A 23,093-nucleotide genomic window follows, 5' to 3' on the forward strand; every position below is an offset into this window, starting at 1 on the left:
CGTGGTGTGCGATCGGGCCGGAGGGAGCGGTGCTGGACACCAACAATACAAGACGACAAAGACAGATAAGCCCGATCTCCGCGTATATTTTGAACGACGGGACGTGTTATTTTCGTGATTAATCTCCCTCGTTTGTGTTTGCTGTCAGTCGTGTGGGGACGTCCCGATTTAGGTTTATTAGAGTTATTAGATTTACCGGCGGGCTTTTTTTTCACTGGCTTTACTTTTCCTAATAAACCCTTATATTACTTTTTGTACATAATATCTGAACGCAGTTTTCCTGGGTGTTTCATTTTAATAGATAAGGTTGCGGAGCCTTCGCTGCGTCTGGCCTTCCGCGCGTTGGTGTTGAACTTGAGTCCGCCATTGAGTTTTCGCCTCGGGAGTGTAAAGTCACGCAATCGGTCATCCGTAACTGTGGTGTTAATCACGGTTACGCGACAATACTAACCCTGTGCAGTCAACTTGGGGTGAGCCAACTCTAAGAACATCTTCTATTTTTGAACGTTTCATTTTTTTTTAATCCAATATGGTTGCCAGACCACGTGAGCGATGACATAAATTTATATTCTCTAAATAATTGTTGCATAGATCATGCTCAATTAAATTTCAAATTGGTCAGACTAAGCGTTGTCCCTGTCGAATTATGACATCATAATTATGGCACCAATGACGTCATCGTCAACAACACCTATTCCCCATATGGAATTATTTACAATGAGCCACGTTTCAATTTTCTCAATGCTGACAGGGCACACACTTTACTTTACTGAAATGCAGACACAAATGTTATATTTTCGTCAAAAATCGTCGGGATTTCACCAAATCTGTTTTGGTCATGTGTTAATATACCTCAGCGATTGACAAATCTGAAATCAGAATTTCATTTGAATTCAAAATGACCCCGTGAGGTCGCTCCGTACTTTGCCTGCTCGTCATTTGCAGTGTGATAATTAATTCCATGCCCACTTAGAAGACTCTTCTTCTTCACGTAATAACAACTTCTTGCTTCCAGGCCGTACATCCAATCATCTTGAAATTTTGCACACGTGCTACACTTCATGGCCTCTAGCATACAACAACAACAACAACAACATGCATTTTAAGGCCATTTTCCCTGCGAGAGCGGGGGTGAGCCTTGCGGTCCCCATGACAATCTTCTCCATTTTGCCCTATTTTCTGCATCTCTCCTTGTTCACCCCCTTGCCCACATTTCTTCTTTCACCATCTTTAGCCAAGTCTTTCTCGGTCTTCCCCGTCCTCTACTTCCTTCTACATTCATTTCCATCACTCTTCTCAACCAGTCACTTTCATCCTTCCTCAACACATGACCAAACCATCTCAACCCGTTCCTCTTCACAGCATCAATCACAGGCTCCATTCACATCATCTTTCACAATTCATCATTTGTCTTCCTCTCTCTCAACGATACTCCGCACATCCACCGAACCATTCGCATTTCCACCCTTTCCAGCCATCGTTGCTGCTCTACGTTCATTACCCATGTCTCGCTCCCATAAATCATAACACTTCTCACACATGCAGCATACACCTTTCCCTTCAGCTTCAACGACACTCCCCTCCTCATCAGCACGCCACTCAGTTCCCGAAGCTTCTTCCATGCACATCTCACGCCAGCAACCGTTGCCAAGTCTGATCCACCTTCTCCATTCAGCATGTCTCCGAGGTAGCAAAATGTTTTCACACCTTCCAGCATCACGCCGTCTCCAAGATCCAACTCAACATTTCCTCTATCTGCAGCTCCCTCTGTGCACACCTTACATTTGAATGTAGCTGCCACACTGGTTAATGACCCTCTCAAACCACTGCATTTTTGATGAACCCACTCAGCGCACATTGTACATTGAATGGAGTTCACTCCGACACCCTTCCTGCACACAGCAGATGGCCACTTCCCAGTTCTTTCCACCTCACCACATGCTTTACCACTTGCCATCACCTTCGTCTTTCCGATATTCACCTTCAGACCTTTTGTCTCCATACATTCCTTCCACTTGTTCATCTTTTCCTTCAGTCCATCCATACTTTCCGCAATCAACACCAGATCATCTGCATACAACAATTCCCACGGTAAACGCTCCTTTACATTCTGAGCCAGCACCTCCACCACAGCTACAAATAGTAGTGGACTTAGTACCGACCCCTGATGCACTCCCACCTTCACCTAAAACTCACCACTGTTCCCGTCCTTCGTCCTTACAGCTGTGCACGCTCTTTTGTACATTGCCATCACTACTCTGCTCAACCATTCCTCCACTCCTAACTTTCTCAATGCCCATGTCAATACTTCGCGTGGAACCCTATCGAATGCTTTCTCCAGATCAACAAACCCAAGAAACAACTTCTTCCTCTTCTCCATGTACTTCTCCTGCAACTGCCTCACAATAAAGAGCGCGTCTGTCGTTCCTCTTCCTGGCATAAATCCAAACTGCATTTCGTCAATCTTCACCTTCTTCCTTATCCTCCTCTCCAACACCCTTTCCAATACCTTCATTCCATGCTCCAATAACTTTATCGCTCGGTACGAGCCACACTCCAGAGGGTCACCTTTTCCCTTGTATAGAGGGGCGAGGGTACTCAGTTCCAAATCCACTGGAATGCGGCCTTCTTTCACCACCAGATTGCAGATCTCTTTCATTCTCTTCACGGCCTCTGCTATAATATAATATAACTATTATATAATACTATAATATAATATAACTACTATCTCACCCTCTCTCTGTTCTTTTCACCCTCTCTTTTGCTCAAGGTCATCTGCCAGCATCTTGGAAATCAGCAAACATTACTGCTTTACACAAAAAAGGTGCAAAAACAGAGCCTTGCAACTACAGACCAATCAGCCTGCTCCCAATTATCAGCAAAGTCATGGAATCCATCATTGCTTCGGATATCAAATCCTTCCTCTTCTCCAATAGCTTGATCTCCGATCATCAATTTGGATTCAGACCAGGTCATTCTACTCTGGACATGTTGCTTCTGCTGTCTCAACAATGGATGGAGGTCGTCAATGCCAAACAGGAAATCAGAGCCGTCTCCCTCGACATATCACGTGCCTTTGATATGGTCTGGCATCCAGCTCTGATCACCAAACTCTCCTCCTATGGTGTCTATGGAAATCCCCACGCTTGGCTTGCGGACTTCCTCTCTGGTCGTAATCAACGTGTGGCCTTGAATGGATTTCTCTCATCGCCCGTCCTGTTCTGGCTGGAGTTCCCCAAGGTAGTGTTCTTGGCCCTGTGCTTTTTCTGGTCTTCATCAATGATCTCTCCGACTCTCTGGAAAATCCTCTCCTTCTCTTTGCTGATGACTCCACTCTGCCGCTCCATTCCTCATCCCTCAGATCGGCAGCCTGCAGCCTCCTCACTCTCTGCAGACCTGGACAAAATCACAGACTGATCAAACAAGTGTAGCATGTCTTTCAATCCTGACAAATCTCACACTCTTGCGATGTCTCTCCGAAAAGACCGACTGGAAAACCCTCCCATCTACTTTCTCAATAATCCTCTCCAAGAAGTTCTGTCGCTCAAGCTTTTGGGTCTCACTATCTGCCATAATCTTTCTTGGGAAAACCACATTTCCAAGCTGGCCTCCAAAGCCAGTCGCCGACTGGGCATCCTCCGTCGTGCGAAGTCCTTCCTTGGCTCACCTGAGCTCCTCACCACATACAAGGCTTTCATCCACAGCTCAATGGAATACTGTTCCCCCCTCTGGGCCGGTGCTCCTGCCTCACACCTAGCTCGGCTTCACGCTGTTGAAGCCAAAGCTTTCAGAATCATTGGAATCTCCTGCGATGAAGTTAACTCCGAGGGCCTTTCACTCACTCACCGCAGGCAGGTTGGTGGTCTTTCTGTCTTCTACCGACTCCTCTCCGGCTTTGCCCCCCCAGCTCTCTCTGTGCTCTGTCCCCCAAATATTCCTACAGGTCACACAAGATCTGCCAGCAACCCTCTTATAGTTAAACTGCCAAAATCTAGGCTCTCTGCTCACCTTCACTCTTTCATTCCCCTTTTCTCCCGCCTCTGGAACAAACTCCCCCACTCCCTTCAATCCCACTCCTCCCTCCAGGTCTTTAAAACAGCTGTTCACCACCATCTCTTATCTTCCCCCATCCAAAACCTTGATCTTTTCTACCCCTGCTAATTCACCCCAGATACACTTTTTCGAAATTCCAATTTCTTTCCTGGAAGTCTTTGCAGTGTCCATATATTTTATACCTATCCCACCTCCCCCCAAGCCCTCTCCCTCCCACAGTTCTCTCGATGTCCCTGCTCTCAAATATTGTGTTTGTGTCCTTACCCCTCTCTCCCCATCTTGTCAACCGCTCCCCTTATTTTGTGTTTTGTGTGTCGGTTTGACTTTTTGTGTGATTAATGTTAGCTCTTTCATGAGCCTCGATCTTGTATACAAAAAAAAAAAAAAAAAAAATTGTTGGAGTTGTTGGGAAAAGTATGATGGCTGACAAAGCAGAAGCCAAACCAGAAACGAAGAGGTTTAAAAATAAATATGCCTCCAGCGACTTTGGCGGCAGAGGCATAAAAAATGAAAATGAGAACAGCACTCGGTCGAACCAGGCTGAACAATTCACGTCTTGTATCCCTCTAATGGACCAGATCTGGAACTGGGCCTAAACCAAAATCTAATCAGCTTGTTATTGTCACCTATCGCCATTTTGGACCACTTCCCGCATGAGTGGCTACCCCAGTTTCAACAGCCGCCAAGCTCCTGAAAGTACTCTTTGGGACGCCAAGCTAAGTGCCGGCTGAAGGGGTTTATTTTCATTTTATCTTTCCCTTGACACCACCCCCCCCCCCCCCCCCACCCCCCAGAATTTCCATGTTTTAAACGTTTCCCGGTGTGTACCCTGGATAAGAATAGGTACACCGTATCCCTGCGTGTCGTAAGAGACGACTAAGAGGGTTGGCGTCAGGAAGGGCATCCGGCCATAAAAAAAAACATTGCCTCAAAAAGGGAACCATGACAATTACAACTACATATGGGCAGGGTACAGCCCGAAGTGGAGATCGGTTTCTGAGGTTTGGGACATGGAATGTAGGGACAATGACAGGGAGATCAGGAGAAGTGGTGGAAGTATTGGTCAGAAGAAGAGTGGACATATGTTGTGTGCAAGACGAGATGGAAGGGAAGTGGTGTGAGAATGGTGAAGGGTAGGCAGGGACAGAAATACAAGTTTGTGTGGCAAGGGTGCCCGGAGGGCGTGAATGGTGTTGGTGTCCTGTTTTCTGAGGAGTTTGTAGACAGTGCGGTGAGTGTGACTAGAGTGAGTGATAGGTTGATGATGGTGAAAATGATGATTGGAAAGCTCTTGGTGAACGTCATCTCGGGATATGCTCCGCAGGTTGGTCGAAGCGATGAAGAAAAGGACAAGTTCTGGTGTGCGATAGAGAAGCTGATGGAAAACGTGAAAGATGAGGAAGTTGTTGTGGTAGGAGGAGACCTAAATGGACATGTGGGAAGGAGTATGGATGGTTTTGACGGAGTTCATGGGGGTTACGGATATGGTGTGAGAAATGGAGAAGGTGAAAGGATTTTGGAGTTTGCTGATGGAGCTGATTTGTTGATTTGTAATACTCAGTTCCAGAAAGAGGATAATAAGCTTGTTACATACACGTCAGGTGGGTCGACGACAACCGTTGACTACCTGATGGTGCGTAGGCGAGATAGGGGCACCTCCGGGACACAAAGGTGATCCCGGGGGAGGAGGCTGTTTCACAGCACCCCTTGGTTGTCTGCGACGTAAGGGTGAAAGGTGCGAGGAGAGCTCGGCGGGTGAAGTACCAACCGAGAATGAAGGTGTGGAGGTTGAAAGAGGTGACAGTAAGGGAGGCATTAAAAGAGAGGCTGAGTAGGGTCGAGGATGATGTGGTTGAGCTTGAAAGTGGTTGGATGTCAATGAAAGCTTGCCTGTTGGGAGCCGTTGGTGAGGTATGTGGATGGACAAAAGGACCACCGAGGCACTCGGAAACATGGTGGTGGGATGATGAAGTTGGAAAGAGGCTTGACGAGAAGAGGAAGAAGTTCAAGGAGTGGCAGAAGGCGAAGGGTACGGGAGCAGAAACAGCAGAGCATGAAAGTTATAAGGCAGCCAAGAAGGCTGCAAAGAAAGAGGTAGCAAAGGCGCAGGAGGCATGTAGGAAAATGTTCGGAGAACGCTTGGATTCGGAAGAGGGTCAGAGAGCGGTATTCAGGATTGCAAAGCAGATAGCGAAAGAGAGGTGTGATGTGATGGGGGTGAGTTGCTTGAAGGATGAAGTGGGACAAATCGTTGTCGACCCAGATGGAATTAAAGGAAGATGGAAAAGATATATGGAAATGCTGTTGAATACAGAGAATGAATGGGATGGCAACATAGAGAGTAACCCTGTTTTAGGACCGGCAGAGAAGATAACTGAGAAGGAAGTTGAGGAAGCGATAAAAGCAATGAAGGGTAGAAAAGCGGGAGGGCCGACGGGAGTTGTGGGAGATATGTTGAAGGCAGCAGGAAGTTGGGGTGTGAAGAGAATGACAGAGATCTGTAATCTGGTGGTGAAAGAAGGCCGCATTCCAGTGGATTGGGAACTGAGTACCCTCATCCCTCTATACAAGGGGAAAGGTGACCCTCTGGAGTGTGGCTCGTACCGAGCGATAAAGTTATTGGAGCATGGAATGAAGGTATTGGAAAGGGTGTTGGAGAGGAGGATAAGGAAGAAAGTGAAGATCGACGAAATGCAGTTTGGATTCATGCCAGGAAGAGGAACGACAGACGTGCTTTTCATTGTGAGGCAGTTGCAGGAGAAGTACATGGAGAAGAGGAAGAAGTTGTTTCTTGGGTTTGTTGATCTGGAGAAAGCATTCGATAGGGTACCACGCAAAGTATTGACATGGGCATTGAGGAAGTTAGGAGTGGAGGAATGGTTGATCAGAGTAGTGATGGCAATGTACAAAAGAGCGCGCACAGCTGTAAGGACGAAGGACGGGAACAGTGGTGAGTTTGAGGTGAAGGTGGGAGTGCATCAGGGGTCGGTACTAAGTCCACTACTATTTGTAGCTGTGATGGAGGTGCTGGCTCAGAACATAAAGGAGGGTTTACCGTGGGAGTTGTTGTATGCAGATGATCTGGCGTTGATTGCGGAAAGTATGGATGGACTGAAGGAAAAGATGAACACGTGGAAGGAATGTATGGAGACAAAAGGTCTGAAGGTGAATATCGGAAAGACGAAGGTGATGGCAAGTGGTAAAGCATGTGGTGAGGTTGAAAGAACTGGGAAGTGGCCCTGTGCTGTGTGTAGGAAGGGTGTCGGAGTGAACTCCATTCAATGTACAATGTGCGCTGAGTGGGTTCATCAAAAATGTAGTGGTCTGAGAGGGTCATTAACCAGTGTGGCAGCTACATTCAAATGTAAGGTGTGCACAGAGGGAGCTGCAGATGGAGGAAATGTTGAGTTGGAACTTGGAGACGGCGTGAAGCTGGAAGGTGTGAAAACATTTTGCTACCTCGGAGACATGCTGAATGGAGAAGGTGGATCAGACTCGGCAACGGTTGCTCGAGTGAGATGTGCATGGAAGAAGTTTCGGGAACTGGGTGGCGTGCTGATGATGAGGGGAGTGTCGTTGAAGCTGAAGGGAAAGGTGTATGCTGCATGTGTGAGAAGTGTTATGATTTATGGGAGCGAGACATGGGTAATGAACGTAGAGCAGCAACGAAGGTTGGAAAGGGTGGAAATGCGAATGGTTCGGTGGATGTGTGGAGTATCGTTGAGAGAGAGAGGAAGACAAATGATGAATTGCGAAAGATGATGGGAATAGAGCCTGTGATTGATGCTGTGAAGAGGAACAGGTTGAGATGGTTTGGTCATGTGTTGAGGAAGGATGAAAGTGACTGGTTGAGAAGAGTGATGGAAATGAATGTAGAAGGAAGCAGAGGACAGGGAAGACTGAAAAAGACTTGGCTAAAGATGGTGGAAGAAGAAATGTGGGCAAGGGGGTTAACAAGGAGAGATGCAGAAAATAGGGCAAAATGGAGAAGATTGTCATGGGGACCGCAAGGCTAACCCCCGCTCTAGCAGGGAAAATGGCCTTTAAAATGCATGTTGTTGTTGTTGTTGTTGTTATTGTCACCTACCGAAACCTATTCACCACATTTTGTCAGAATCCGTCCATAACTTTTTGAGATATTCTGCTCACAGTCAGACAAACAAACAGACAGGGGTGAAAACATAACCTCCGTCCACCTTGTATAAAATCCAGGAGTGACAGATATGCAATACTGTGGCCCCAGTCATAGGGGGAGAGCAGTACTCCACTGGCATATGTATGGACAAAGGCCTTATAGAGTGGGTAATTCTGATTGTAAGGAAAAAATTTGGAATGATAGAGGATGTCCAGTTTGCAGCTGGCTTGAGGCAAATATTTCTCAACGGTTTGCCCAAGAGAGGTCAAGGGTGATAGTGAGGCAAAAACGTTCAAGAGACTGGACCTTTTTCAGTGGCTGACAATGGAAATGTTTGGTGGGTTCGTTGGCAATTCTTCCGGTGAGACATGGCGAGATAGAATTTGCAGGATTGAAGAACGTGTTCCATATATCAGGCCAACATCTAGTAATGTTCAGATCAGCAAAGTGACAGGTGCTGTCTGCCTATCAGTGGATGGGGTACTGCACAACAGGGTGGAGTAGTCTGCAAAATGGAAGAGGCTCTTCATGGGAAGTTATGTATACGAGCAACAGGACTGGGCCCAACACTGCCTTGGGGCATTCCAGCATCCACTGGGAGAGGGGAAGAGAGGGTTCCATTTTGTTTTTTTTTGTTTTTTTTGTTTTTTTTTGTATACAAGATCGAGGCTCGTGAAAGAGCGAACATTAATCACACAGAAAGACAAACCGACACATAAAACATATAACATCGGGAGCGGTAGACAAGATGGGGAGAGAGGGGGAAGGACACAAACACAACATTTGAGAGCAGGGACTGAGAGACATGGAGACATCGAGAGATCTGAGAGAGGGCGAGGGCTTTGGGGGGGGGGGGGGGGCATGGGAAGGGGGCGGTGGGAGAGGTATAAAACATATGGACACTGCCAGGACTTCCAGGAAAGAAGTTGGAATTTCAAACAAGGTGGATCTGGGGTGAATTAGCGGGGGTAGAAAAGATCAAGGTTTTGGATGGGGGAAGATAAGAGATGGTGGTGAACAGCTGTTTTAAAGACCTGGAGGGAGGAGTGGGATTGAAGGGAGTGAGGGAGTTTGTTCCAGAGGCGGGAGAAAAGAGGAATGAAAGAGTGAAGGTGAGCAGAGAGCCGAGATTTCGGCAGTTTAACCATCAGAGGGTTGCTGGCAGATCTTGTGCGACCTGTAGGAATATTTGGGGGACAGAGCACAGAGAGAGCTGGGGGTGCAAGGCCGGAGAGGAGTCGGTAGAAGACAGAAAGACCACCTACCTGCCTGCGGTGAGTGAGTGAAAGGCCCTCAGAGATAGATTCATCGCGGGAGATTCCAATAATTCTGAAAGCTTTGGTTTCAATAGCGTGAAGCCGAGCTAGGTGTGAGGCAGGAGCACCGGCCCATAGGGGAGAACATTATTCCATTGAGCTGCGGATGAAAGCCTTGTATGTGGTGAGGAGCTCAGGTGTGCCGAGGAAGGACTTCGCACGACGGAGGATGCCCAGTCGGCGACTGGCTTTGGAGGCCAGCTTGGAAATGTGGTTTTCCCAAGAAAGATCATGGCAGATAGTGAGACCCAAAATCTTGAGCGACAGAACTTCTTGGAGAGGATTGTTGAGAAAGTAGATGGGAGGGTTGTCCAGTCGATCTTTTCGGAGAGACATAGTAAGAGTGTGAGATTTGTCAGGATTGAAAGACATGTTCCACTTGTTTGACCAGTCTGTGATTTTGTCCAGGTCTTCAGAGAGTGAGGAGGCAGCAGACTGCCGATCTGAGGGAAGAGGAATGGAGCGGCAGAGAGTGGAGTCATCAGCAAAGAGATAGAGAGGATTTTCGAGAGAGTCAGAGAGATCATTGATGAAGACCAGAAAAAGCACGGGGCCCAGAACACTGCCTTGGGGAACTCCAGCCTGAACAGGAAGAGGAGATGAGAGAAACCCATTCAGGGCCACACGTTGACGACGACTAGAGAGGAAGTCCGCCAGCCATGCGTGGAGATTTCCATGGATACCAAAGGAGGAGAGTTTGGTGAGCAGAGCGGGGTGCCAGACCGTGTCGAAGGCACGTGATATGTCGAGGGAGACAGCTCTAATTTCCTGTTTGGCATTGAGGACCTCCATCCATTGTTGAGACAGCAGAAGCAGCATGTCCAGAGTAGAGTGACCTGGTCTGAAACCAAATTGATGATCAGAGATCAAGCCATTGGAGAAGAGGAAAGATTTCATATCCGAAGCAATGATGGATTCCATGACTTTGCTGATAATTGGGAGAAGGCTGATTGGTCTGTAGTTGCTAGGATCTGTTTTTGCACCTTTTTTGTGCAAAGCGGTGATGTTGGCTGATTTCCAAGCAGATGGCAGTTGACTGATAGCAACGTTTTGACAGTGAGCGGAGGAAGTCACAGAAATACTTGTATACCACAGGTCGAAATTGGCAACCTCCGTAGGTTGCCAGACCGTGTCGAATGACAGAGATTTATGTCCAAACCACCCAGCACCCGAGATATTTGTAGAATGCCTGAACCGGGGAGGTTGGTGGGGGGCGGGGGGGGGGGGCAGGGATGGCAAAAACACCTAAACAATCCTTTGCAAACATTAAAGACTTTTTAGAAGACCAGGTAGGCTGTTAGACCCTGAGCCAAATTGCCCTCATGTGAATGGCATGACAGCAAGAAGTGTGGAAACTGCAGCTGCAGCATCAAGCCACAAGACTAATCATGACTCGCACTATATGTTATAACCCATCTCACCATAGAAGCTTTACTCCGATCCACATTTGTTTGTTCCCCACGCCCATGCGAAGGTCGGAGATGGGGGACGTGAAAATGAGGTCTGACTGACTGATCATCTGTCCATTACGTTTTTGTACATATTTCAAAAACCGTTGAACATTTAGCTTTCATGTTGCAGATATCTATTGCTCATGATATTATCACAAGCTGATTACATCACGTCTGTGATTGGCTAAATTATATTGTCTTGGCAACCATCTCAGTAATGTGGTTTGAAAACGTGATATTTCAAAAAAAAAAAAAAAAAACGTTCAGGATTTATCTTTCATATATTACATTCCCCATACCACCAAAAGGTTTGTGTGGCAAGGGTGCCCGGAGGGCGTGAATGGTGTTGGTGTCCTGTTTTCTGAGGAGTTTGTAGACAGTGTGGTGAGTGTGACTAGAGTGAGTGATAGGTTGATGATGGTGAAAATGATGATTGGAAAGCTCTTGGTGAACGTCATCTCGGGATATGCTCCGCAGGTTGGTCGAAGCGATGAAGAGAAGGACAAGTTCTGGTGTGCGATAGAGAAGCTGATGGAAAACGTGAAAGATGAGGAAGTTGTTGTGGTGGGAGGAGACCTGAATGGACATGTGGGAAGGAGTATGGATGGTTTTGAGGGAGTTCATGGGGGTTACGGATGTGGTGTGAGAAATGGAGAAGGTGAAAGGATTTTGGAGTTTGCTGATGGAGCTGATTTGTTGATTTGTAATACTCAGTTCCAGAAAGAGGATAATAAGCTTGTTACATACACGCCAGGTGGGTCGACGACAACCGTTGACTACCTGATGGTGCATAGGCGAGATAGGGGGCACCTCCGGGACACAAAGGTGATCCCGGGGGAGGAGGCTGTTTCACAGCACCACTTGGTTGTCTGCGACATAAGGGTGAAAGGTGCAAGGAGAGCTCGGCGGGTGAAGTACCAACCGAGAATGAAGGTGTGGAGGTTGAAAGACGTGACAGTAAGGGAGGCATTAAAAGAGAGGCTGAGTAGGGTAGAGGATGATGTGGTTGAGCTTGAAAGTGGTTGGATGTCAATGAAAGCTCGTCTGTTGGGAGCCGTTGGTGAGGTATGTGGATGGACAAAAGGACCACCGAGGCACTCGGAAACATGGTGGTGGGATGTTGAAGTTGGAAAGAGGATTGACGAGAAGAGGAAGAAGTTCAAGGTGTGGCAGAAGGCGAAGGGTACGGGAGCAGAACAGCAGAGCATGAAAGTTATAAGGCAGCCAGGAAGGCTGCGAAGAAAGAGGTAGCAAAGGCGCAGGAGGCATGTAGGAAAATGTTCGGAGAACGCTTGGATTCGGAAGAGGGTCAGAAAGCAGTATTCAGGATTGCAAAGCAGATAGCGAAAGAGAGGTGTGATGTGATGGGGGTGAGTTGCTTGAAGGATGAAGTGGGACAAATCGTTGTGCACCCAGATGGAATCAAAGGAAGATGGAAAAGATATATGGAAATGCTGTTGAATACAGAGAATGAATGGGATGGCAACATAGAGAGTAACCCAGTTTTAGGACCGGCAGAGAAGATAACTGAGAAGGAAGTTGAGGAAGCGATAAAAGCAATGAAGAGTGGAAAAGCCGGAGGGCCAACGGGAGTTGTGGGAGATATGTTGAAGGCAGCAGGAAGTTGGGGTGTGAAGAGAATGACAGAGATCTGTAATCTGGTGGTGAAAGAAGGCCGCATTCCAGTGCATTGGGAACTGAGTACCCTCGTCCCTCTATACAAGGGGAAAGGTGACCCTCTGGAGTGTGGCTCGTACCGAGCGATAAAGTTATTGGAGCATGGAATGAAGGTATTGGAAAGGGTGTTGGAGAGGAGGAAAAGGAAGAAAGTGAAGATCGACGAAATGCAGTTTGGATTTATGCCAGGAAGAGGAACGACAGACGCGCTTTTCATTGTGAGGCAGTTGCAGGAGAAGTACATGGATAAGGGGAAGAAGTTGTTTTTTGGGTTTGTTGATCTGGAGAAAGCATTCGATAGGGTTCTACGCAAAGTATTGACATGGGTATTGAGGAAGTTAGGAGTGGAGGAATGGTTGATCAGAGTAGTGATGGCAATGTACAAAAGAGCGCGCACAGCTGTAAGGACGAAGGACGGGAGCAGTGGTGAGTTTGAGGTGAAGGTGGGAGTGCATCAGGGGTCCGTACTAAGACCACTACTATTTGTAGCTGTGATGGAGGTGCTGACTCAGAACGTAAAGGAAGGTTTACCGTGGGAGTTGTTGTATGCAGATGATCTGGTGTTGATTGCGGAAAGTATGGATGGACTGAAGGAAAAGATGAACAAGTGGAAGGAATGTATGGAGACAAAAGGTCTGAAGGTGAATATCGGAAAGACGAAAGTGATGGCAAGTGGTAAAGCATGTGGTGAGGTGGAAAGAACTGGGAAGTGGCCATGTGCTGTGTGCAGGAAGGGTGTCGGAGTGAACTCCATTCAATGTACAATGTGCGCTGAGTGGGTTCATCAAAAATGTAGTGGTCTGAGAGGGTCATTTACCAGTGTGGCAGCTACATTCAAATGTAAGGTGTGCACAGAGGGAGCTGCAGATGGAGGAAATGTTGAGTTGGACCTTGGAGACGGCGTGAAGCTGGAAGGTGTGAAAACATTTTGCTACCTCGGAGACATGCTGAATGGAGAAGGTGGATCAGACTCGGCAACGGTTGCTTGAGTGAGATGTGCATGGAAGAAGTTTCGGGAACTGAGTGGCGTGCTGATGAGGAGGAGAGTGTCGCTGAAGCTGAAGGGAAAGGTGTATGCTGCATGTGTGAGAAGTGTTATGATTTATGGGAGCGAGACATGGGTAATGAACGTAGAGCAGCAACGAAGGCTGGAAAGGGTGGAAATGCGAATGGTTCGATGGATGTGCGGAGTATCGTTGAGAGAGAGGAAGACAAATGATGAATTGCAAAAGATGATGGGAATATTGCCTGTGATTGATGCTGTGAAGAGGAACAGGTTGAGATGGTTTGGTCATGTGTTGAGGAAGGATGAAAGTGACTGGTTGAGAAGAGTGATGGAAGTTAATGTAGAAGGAAGTAGAGGACGGGGAAGACCGAGAAAGACTTGGCTAAAGATGGTGGAAGAAGAAATGCGGGCAAGGGGGTTAACAAGGAGAGATGCAGAAAATAGGGCAAAATGGAGAAGATTGTCATGGGGACCGCAAGGCTAACCCCCGCTCTAGCAACGAAAATGGCCTTAAAATGCATGTTGTTGTATACCACCAAAAAGGCGAGAGACCAAGAGTATCAGCTTTTTAAAAATATATATATATTTTTTTTTTACCAAAAAGGATGTTGTACCTGTGGTCGTCGTTCTCTTTTGCAGACTGGGAAAGGAGATGAGGTGGTGCTCTCATTTAAACTTTTCTGTCCTAAAAAGACACGGCACTGTTAATGTAGCATTCAAAACATACATTTTCACACCTTGCACAATTTAAATATTTAGAACATCTAAAAAATAAAATTGGTCATCTGTTTTTTAAACTGTCTGTCTGTATGTTCAGTGTTTTCTGCAAAGACTTCTGGGCCAACCACCACATCTGGCACAGAGACCAAGTCCAACCCGAGGATTGTCCTAAGAGTATTTTCATCCACCACCTCAGCCTTCAAAGGCCACTTGCCCTGTTTTTATTTATATACAATCTGATTGGCTAACAGCTATCACGTGACATAACACAGGCAAAGGCCAGCATATCTAATTATCTGAGCTGTCTTACACCCATTGGCTGGAGAACTGGCCTGGCTCCACCCACAATTATAACCCAACTAAATAATACACTCGCCATTTTCGTGCTGCAGTTAGCCGAAGCCATCTGCTACGATAAGTGTTGTGCAGTATGCGCAATCGCCATGCCATTCTAAGGTTTTCTCTGCATCGCAAAGCAAACATGGGCCACATGCTCAACAAGCCGCTACATCGCATGATTATTGTGTGGTCATTTGTGTTTATACACAAATAAACACAAAAATCCCACCTTTGTGTGGTAACGCTCGAGCAGAACTAGAGTTGAAAGAACATGATACCCAACGCAGTGTTATTTCAATTGCAAAAAAATGATTTTAACGATAATGGAAATAAAAAAAACAATTACAGATACATTCAAAGTACACCGCCCCCAAGCCAAATAAATAAATATCCTCCAGCGCGGCATTGCCGGGGCGCCTTAGGCGCCCGGCAGTACCGCCGTGCAGCTCATATAGACTGTATTGGGAGGGAGAGGTGAACAATAATTGATCGATTAATTGCATAATTAAAATCAACAAATAATGACAATACAATATTTTCTTAATCAATTGGCTAATAGCTTACCTACTAAACCACCAGTGCTTCATCCGAAGCTGTAACTTATTGAAATGTAATTAAATAAGTCATTAATCGAAAAAATTAAATAATTACTTGATTAATCAATAAATAATTAATCGATTAATTGATTAATCAATTAATCAATTAATCAAAAATATCCTTTATAGCCACACCACTTGGTCACTGTCGTGTCTAAATATCAGCTTCCTAGCTCAAAAGGTGCCAGAGATATTGCCCAGATGAGAAAGAAAATAAATAAATGATTAATAATGAAAATAAATAAATAATAATCATAAAATAATTAAGTAATTATTCAATTGGCTAAAAGAACACCTACACCACCACCATTTCATCCGAATCTGTAACTTAAAAAAACAAAAATTAATTTAGTCAAATCAAATAATTAAATAATTAATCGAGTAATTGATTAATCAAAAAATCAAAAATAGCCTTTACAGCCAAATCACTTGGTCATTGGCATGTCCAAATATCAGCTTCCTAACTCAAAAGATGCCTGAGATAATGCCCAAAAGAGAAAGGAAATATATAAGTACTTAATTAATTGATAATAATTAAGTAACTAATCAATTAATTGAAATAAACAAAATCAAAAAACAAAAAAAATACCATTTTTGACAAAGTACTTACTCACTATTGTGCCGAAATTTCAGCTTCCTAGCTCAAATGATGGCTGAGATATCGCCCAGACAAACAAACAAGAAAACAAACAAATGAAAAATCGGTCAGAGACCGAGGACTTGCCGGAATGTATTTTTATCGGCCATTTTGGACAAATATAATGGCCGAACCACGTGACCGATGACGTCATCATTGTTTGTTTTCTAAACTCATTTATTCCTCGATGATGCTCAAGAAATTTCATCTTCATCGGATGAAGTTTTGTACTTGTCGAATTATGACATCAAAATGAAATGATGAAATAAAAATATATTAATAGTAATAATTTCATTATTAATAATAGATGAAAGATGAAATTATTAATTAATATATAAAAATATATTAATTGAAAACTCATGGCCGGAGAAGATAATATAGGAGAGTTTCTTCTCCTTTAAACAATAACAACTTCTGGCTACCAGACCGTAAGACCAATCATATTGAGATTTTAAACACGTGTTCCAGTTTACGCCTACTATATCAGTTTGAAGTTTCACATCGATCAATGAAGCGGTTCAAGAGATATCGTTTTAAAGATTTTCGTTCAATCCAATATGACCGCCAAACCATGTGGCGTATGAATTCTTCAAGGGCAGAATGGTATGGGGAACATATGTGTGAAGTTTCCGTTCGATCTGTTCAGCCGTTCTGCAGGAGTGGCTTTTTAAAGTTTTATTCTTTTAAAAAATCATAGCTGTCAAACCATGTGACCTACGACGTCATGGTCACTGAACTTCTTTTTGTTCGTCATGGGTGTGCGATCATGCATGTAATGTTTTGCCTCGATCGGTTTAGCTGTTTGAGAAAAAGGGATTTTAGCGTTTTTTAAGGCCTTTGTGTTAAAACAAATATGGCGGCCGAACCACGTGACCGATGACGTCATCTTCTTCTTTTTCTCCACCAATTCATCCCTCGATGATGCTCAAGAAATTTCATCCTGATCGGATGAAGTTTTGTACTTGTCAAATTATGGCGTCATAATGGAGGCGAGCATGACAATCATTGAATGAATGAATGAATGATCGTTTTAAGGCCATTTTCCCCGCTGGAGCGGAGGTTAGCCTTGCGGGCCCCATGACAATCATGGTTCCCTGTTTGAGGCAATGTTTTTATGGCCGGATGCCCTTCCTGGCGCCAACCCTTGGTCACGCTCTTACGATGCGCAGGGATACGGTGTACCTATTCTAAATCGTGGTACACACCGTGATCATTCATCCCAGCAAGCTGGTACTCAAATTTGCCGACCTCAGAGGGATGACAGGCTGAGTCAACCCCCCTGGCTTTAATTCAGCGATCGACCGAGATTCGAACCCAAGATCCTAGGATCCCAAGCCGGCACCCTAACCGCTAAGCCAACACCAGGTTTGGTGCAGGTTTGGAATTCAGGTTTGGAATGACATAATCATTAACATATGTTATTCCCTATGGAGAGTTCTTTACAATGAGCCATGTCTCTATTTTTTCTAAGCAATGCTTTCGGAGATAGAGGTGCAACGTTTTTTGTTTTTCCAAAATGGCACCGCACCACGTGACCTACGACATCATAATTAACATGAAAAAATTATATAGGAGGAGGTGCACTGATGGTGAAAATTTCCTGTCAATCGGACCAACGGTTGCAGAGAAAAGCATACTTATTCTGTGCGGCCAAACAAACAAACGGACTCAACTGCAATACCCTCTGCTCTGGCGAGGGTAATAAGATAAAGATTGTAAAAGTCGTATAAATAAATTAATTCCGGAAGTTACTGCCATTTTTCGCAGCGTCTATTGCACCACCCTATCTAAGACATTACATTAGTGATGCAGGCTTGTTGTATGTGTCTTTTTTGACATCCTTAAAAACGATCCTTTTGACAAGATAAACATTTTTTATCTCACTCTATGCACATGTGCGATCGGGCCAAATTCAGAGACCAAGTATGATAAAACCAAAGACTTGTCTTCCTTTTCACGTTCAAAATATAACATTTGATTTAAAGAAGCTGTTCCTCAATCATAAACTGACAAGACAGATGGATGGACAGGCGGACATGAATCAATTGCTTAACCCTGCTATTCACTTCATATGTGCGAGGTAATAACTCGTATATAACCTTGAGATACAGATCACTTAATTTTCTAACCCAAACAAAATGTGTGCATATTTTCTTTAAACTGCCTGCACATCTTTTGGACTAGTAAACAAAAATTGTGCGCCAGTACGAGTTTCCCTAAAATACAAGTTTGCACACATTGGGGTTTTCCAACAAATTACATCTTAGCCTGTAACTGCAATTGCTCATGAATAAATGCTTTATATTCCAGATGGCCTCCATGGCCTCTAAAGGTGGTTTATTATTAAAAAAATTTCCAGATGCTAGAAAAGTTAACATCAGGTTTAAAATCCATCAACAACATGCCCAACCTCAACAACAACAACATGCCCCCCCCCCAACCCCCCAGAATTTCCATGTTTTAAACGTTTCCCGGTGTGTACCCTGGATAAGAATAGGTACACCGTATCCCTGCATGTCGTAAAAGACGACTAAGAGGGTTGGCGTCAGGAAGGGCATCCGGCCATAAAAACATTGCCTCAAAAAGGGAACCATGACAATTACAACTACATATGGGCAGGGTACAGCCCTAAGTGGAGATCAGTTTATGAGGTTTGGGACATGGAATGTAGGGACAATGACAGGGAGATCAGGAGAAGTGGTGGAAGTGTTGGTTAGAAGAAGAGTGGACATATGTTGTGTGCAAGAGACGAGATGGAAGGGAAGTGGTGTGAGAATGGTGAAGGGTAGGCAGGGACAGAAATACAAGTTTGTGTGGCAAGGGTGCCCGGAGGGCGTGAATGGTGTTGGTGTCCTGTTTTCTGAGGAGTTTGTAGACAGTGTGGTGAGTGTGACTAGAGTGAGTGATAGGTTGATGATGGTGAAAATGATGATTGGAAAGCTCTTGGTGAACGTCATCTCGGGATATGCTCCGCAGGTTGGTCGAAGCGATGAGGAAAAGGGCAAGTTCAGGTGTGCGTTAGAGAAGCTGATGGAAAACGTGAAAGATGAGGAAGTTGTTGTGGTAGGAGGAGACCTAAATGGACATGTGGGAAGGAGTATGGATGGTTTTGACGGAGTTCATGGGGGTTACGGATATGGTGTGAGAAATGGAGAAGGTGAAAGGATTTTGGAGTTTGCTGATGGAGCCGATTTGTTGATTTGTAATACTCAGTTCCAGAAAGAGGATAATAAGCTTGTTACATACACGTCAGGTGGGTCGACGACAACCGTTGACTACCTGATGGCGCGTAGGCGAGATAGGGGGCACCTCCGGGACACAAAGGTGATCCCGGGGGAGGAGGCTGTTTCACAGCACCACTTGGTTGTCTGCGACGTAAGGGTGAAAGGTGCGAGGAGAGCTCGGCGGGTGAAGTACCAACCGAGAATGAAGGTGTGGAGGTTGAAAGAGGTGACAGTAAGGGAGGCATTAAAAGAGAGGCTGAGTAGGGTCGAGGATGATGTGGTTGAGCTTGAAAGTGGTTGGATGTCAATGAAAGCTAGTCTGTTGGGAGCCGTTGGTGAGATGTGGATGGACAAAAGGACCACCGAGGCACTCGGAAACATGGTGGTGGGATGATGAAGTTGGAAAGAGGATTGACGTGAAGAGGAAGAAGTTCAAGGAGTGGCAGAAGGTGAAGGGTACGGGAGCAGAAACAGCAGAGCATGAAAGTTATAAGGCAGCCAGGAAGGCTGCAAAGAAAGAGGTAGCAAAGGCGCAGGAGGCATGTCGGAAAATGTTCAGAGAACGCTTGGATTCGGAAGAGGGTCAGAGAGCGGTATTCAGGATTGCAAAGCAGATAGCGAAAGAGAGGTGTGATGTGATGGGGGTGAGTTGCTTGAAGGATGAAGTGGGACAAATGGTTGTCGACCCAGATGGAATTAAAGGAAGATGGAAAAGATATATGGAAATGCTGTTGAATACAGAGAATGAATGGGATGGCAACATAGAGAGTAACCCAGTTTTAGGACCGGCAGAGAAGATAACTGAGAAGGACGTTGAGGAAGCGATAAAAGCAATGAAGGGTAGAAAAGCGGGAGGGCCGACGGGAGTTGTGGGAGTTATGTTGAAGGCAGCAGGAAGTTGGGGTGTGAAGAGAATGACAGAGATCTGTAATCTGGTGGTGAAGGAAGGCCGCATTCCAGTGGATTGGGAACTGAGTACCCTCATCCCTCTATACAAGGGGAAAGAAAGGTGACCCTCTGGAGTGTGGCTCGTACCGAGCGATAAAGTTATTGGAGCATGGAATGAAGGTATTGGAAAGGGTGTTGGAGAGGAGGATAAGGAAGAAAGTGAAGATCGACGAAATGCAGTTTGGATTCATGCCAGGAAGAGGAACGACAGACGCACTTTTCATTGTGAGGCAGTTGCAGGAGAAGTACATGGAGAAGAGGAAGAGTTGTTTCTTGGGTTTGTTGATCTGGAGAAAGCATTCGATAGGGTACCACGCAAAGTATTGACATGGGCATTGAGGAAGTTAGGAGTGGAGGAATGGTTGATCAGAGTAGTGATGGCAATGTACAAAAGAGCGCGCACAGCTGTAAGGACGAAGGACAGGAACAGTGGTGAGTTTGAGGTGAAGGTGGGAGTGCATCAGGGGTCGGTACTAAGTCCACTACTATTTGTAGCTGTGATGGAGGTGCTGGCTCAGAACGAAAAGGAGGGTTTACCGTGGGAGTTGTTGTATGCAGATGATCTGGTGTTGATTGCGGAAAGTATGGATGGACTGAAGGAAAAGATGAACACGTGGAAGGAATGTATGGAGACAAAAGGTCTGAAGGTGAATATCGGAAAGACGAAGGTGATGGCAAGTGGTAAAGCATGTGGTGAGGTGGAAAGAACTGGGAAGTGGCCCTGTGCTGTGTGTAGGAAGGGTGTCGGAGTGAACTCCATTCAATGTACAATGTGCGCTGAGTGGGTTCATCAAAAATGTAGTGGTCAGAGAGTGTCATTAACCAGTGTGGCAGCTACATTCAAGTGTAAGGTTTGCACAGAGGGAGCTGCAGATGGAGGAGATGTTGAGTTGGATCTTGGAGACGGCGTGAAGCTGGAAGGTGTGAAAACATTTTGCTGCCTCGGAGACATGCTGAATGGAGAAGGTGGATCAGACTCGGCAACGGTTGCTCGAGTGAGATGTGCATGGAAGAAGTTTCGGGAACTGAGTGGCGGGCTGATGATGAGGGGAGTGTCGTTGAAGCTGAAGGGAAAGGTGTATGCTGCATGTGTGAGAAGTGTTATGATTTATGGGAGCGAGACATGGGTAATGAACGTAGAGCAGCAACGAAGGTTGGAAAGGGTGGAAATGCGAATGGTTCGACGGATGTGCGGAGTATCGTTGAGAGAGAGGAAGACAAATGATGAATTGCGAAAGATGATGGGAATAGAGCCTGTGATTGATGCTGTGAAGAGGAACAGGTTGAGATGGTTTGGTCATGTGTTGAGGAAGGATGAAAGTGACTGGTTGAGAAGAGTGATGGAAATGAATGTAGAAGGAAGCAGAGGATGGGGAAGACCGAGAAAGACTTGGCTAAAGATGGTGGAAGAAGAAATGCGGGCAAGGGGGTTAACAAGGAGAGATGCAGAAAATAGGGCAAAATGGAGAAGATTGTCATGGGGACCGCAAGGCTAACCCCCGCTCTAGCAGGGAAAATGGCCTTTAAAATGCATGTTGTTGTTGTAACATGCCCCTGATTAAAGCAACTTGTGTTGGGCTTGTCTCTCACTTTCGGGTTGTACGCAATGGAAGATGAGGCACACAAGACTTACCCATGTGCTTGTGTCTGAACCCAGACAATACAAGTAAGGCTGCAGCTCCGTCCAGCGTACTCGCCTGCTTCGAAACCTGGTGGAGGGGTAAAAAGGGAGGTGCTAAGTGGTGAACATATGGAGCAGGCTATCAACCAATCACCAACATCGAGCAGCAGAAGCATCACACAAATTCAACATTGCATTAAAAAAAAATCAGAGGCTTTACAAAAGACACGCGTTTTTGCATATGCAGCAAAAGATGTTCTTCGCGACTCTTGGAAAATGTCAAAATGTTTGTTTTAATACAGGCTGGCTGCACATCCACAACCTTTTTGTTACTCACTTCGCCAAACTGTGGCACCACCTTCCCAGGGCTGTTCTGTCGCATTCTATCATCCAGGGCCTCAAGCAGGCAGTGGACCACCATCTTATTATATCACCGCCCAATTCATTCACAAAATATTCATGACCCCCATTAAATCCTCCCTCTCTCTTTTACGATTCGTTCATATCCTTGCCTATTGTGCCCAGCAGTTGCCACATCCGTCAGTTCATACCCCCAAGACAACTCGCTCTTCCATGAGCCTCAATCTTGGAGAAAAAAAAAATCCTTTATAAAATACTCTACGTCAACTAACCAAAAGCAAAAGCAACTAACCAAAAGCAAAAGCAACTAACCAAAAGCATCAAGCAAGGAAACAGAACATCAAGGCTTCAGTTCCAAAAACACTAAACTTCACCAACATCATTTTTTAAATGCATCCTTCCAACTGCAGAACCCACTCCAAATCCATACCTCTTTGAGCTTCTTCGGGCTGATCTCAGGGAACATCTTTTGAAGAGAGACCAATCTCTTTTCCAGTTCTGGCATTTCCTCCCCACTTTTGTGTTTTTCATCTTTTTGGTTAGTTTCAGCTTGGCCTGCATTTCTTCTCTTCCTTTTCCTTCTCATGCTTTGACACCACTCATCTTCACTACTATTTAAGCACAACCTTTCCCTGCAAGGTTCATCTTCACTTACAACACCCTGTGAATGCTTCCCATGATCCAGTTCACTGGAGAAGCAAGATGTAAATGCAGACTCCCTCTCTGGAGAGTCAGATATAACCATTACTGCATCTGACAACAACAAAATGGAAAGCAATAAATAAATCCAATATGAATAAGCAAGAATATTATGAATGAGCAAGAATATTATGAATGAGCAAGAATACTTGAAACTGTTGAATATTTGATTTGATGTACCGACCATACACTTTACAGTGCATTGGTGCTACCGAAGCAGTTTCTTGGGAATGGTCCTACTGGGTGGTTTACCATTGCCTTCCGAGCGTTGTTTGTCCGTATTCTATCCTCTTAAATGTTGAGCATCAAGC

General features: G+C 45.4%; 1 protein-coding gene across 2 annotated transcripts in view; it reads right to left on the minus strand.

Moving 5' to 3' along the window:
• The window catches only part of SMARCAD1 (SNF2 related chromatin remodeling ATPase with DExD box 1), a 107,600-nt gene that overhangs the window by 79,834 nt on the left and 4,673 nt on the right, over window positions 1-23,093 (minus strand). For both annotated transcript variants that reach the window (XM_068129235.2, XM_078784300.1), the window contains exons 2-4: window positions 22,514-22,836; window positions 21,736-21,811; window positions 14,253-14,323 (exon numbers count right to left, since the gene is read on the minus strand). In XM_068129235.2, coding sequence (XP_067985336.2) covers window positions 14,253-14,323; window positions 21,736-21,811; window positions 22,514-22,836 — 470 coding nt within the window. The remainder of the gene's footprint in view (window positions 1-14,252; window positions 14,324-21,735; window positions 21,812-22,513; window positions 22,837-23,093) is intronic.

This window comes from Myxine glutinosa, chromosome 9 (genome assembly GCF_964187855.1).
Source record: "Myxine glutinosa chromosome 9, kmMyxGlut1.1, whole genome shotgun sequence".
NCBI lineage: Eukaryota > Metazoa > Chordata > Myxini > Myxiniformes > Myxinidae > Myxine > Myxine glutinosa.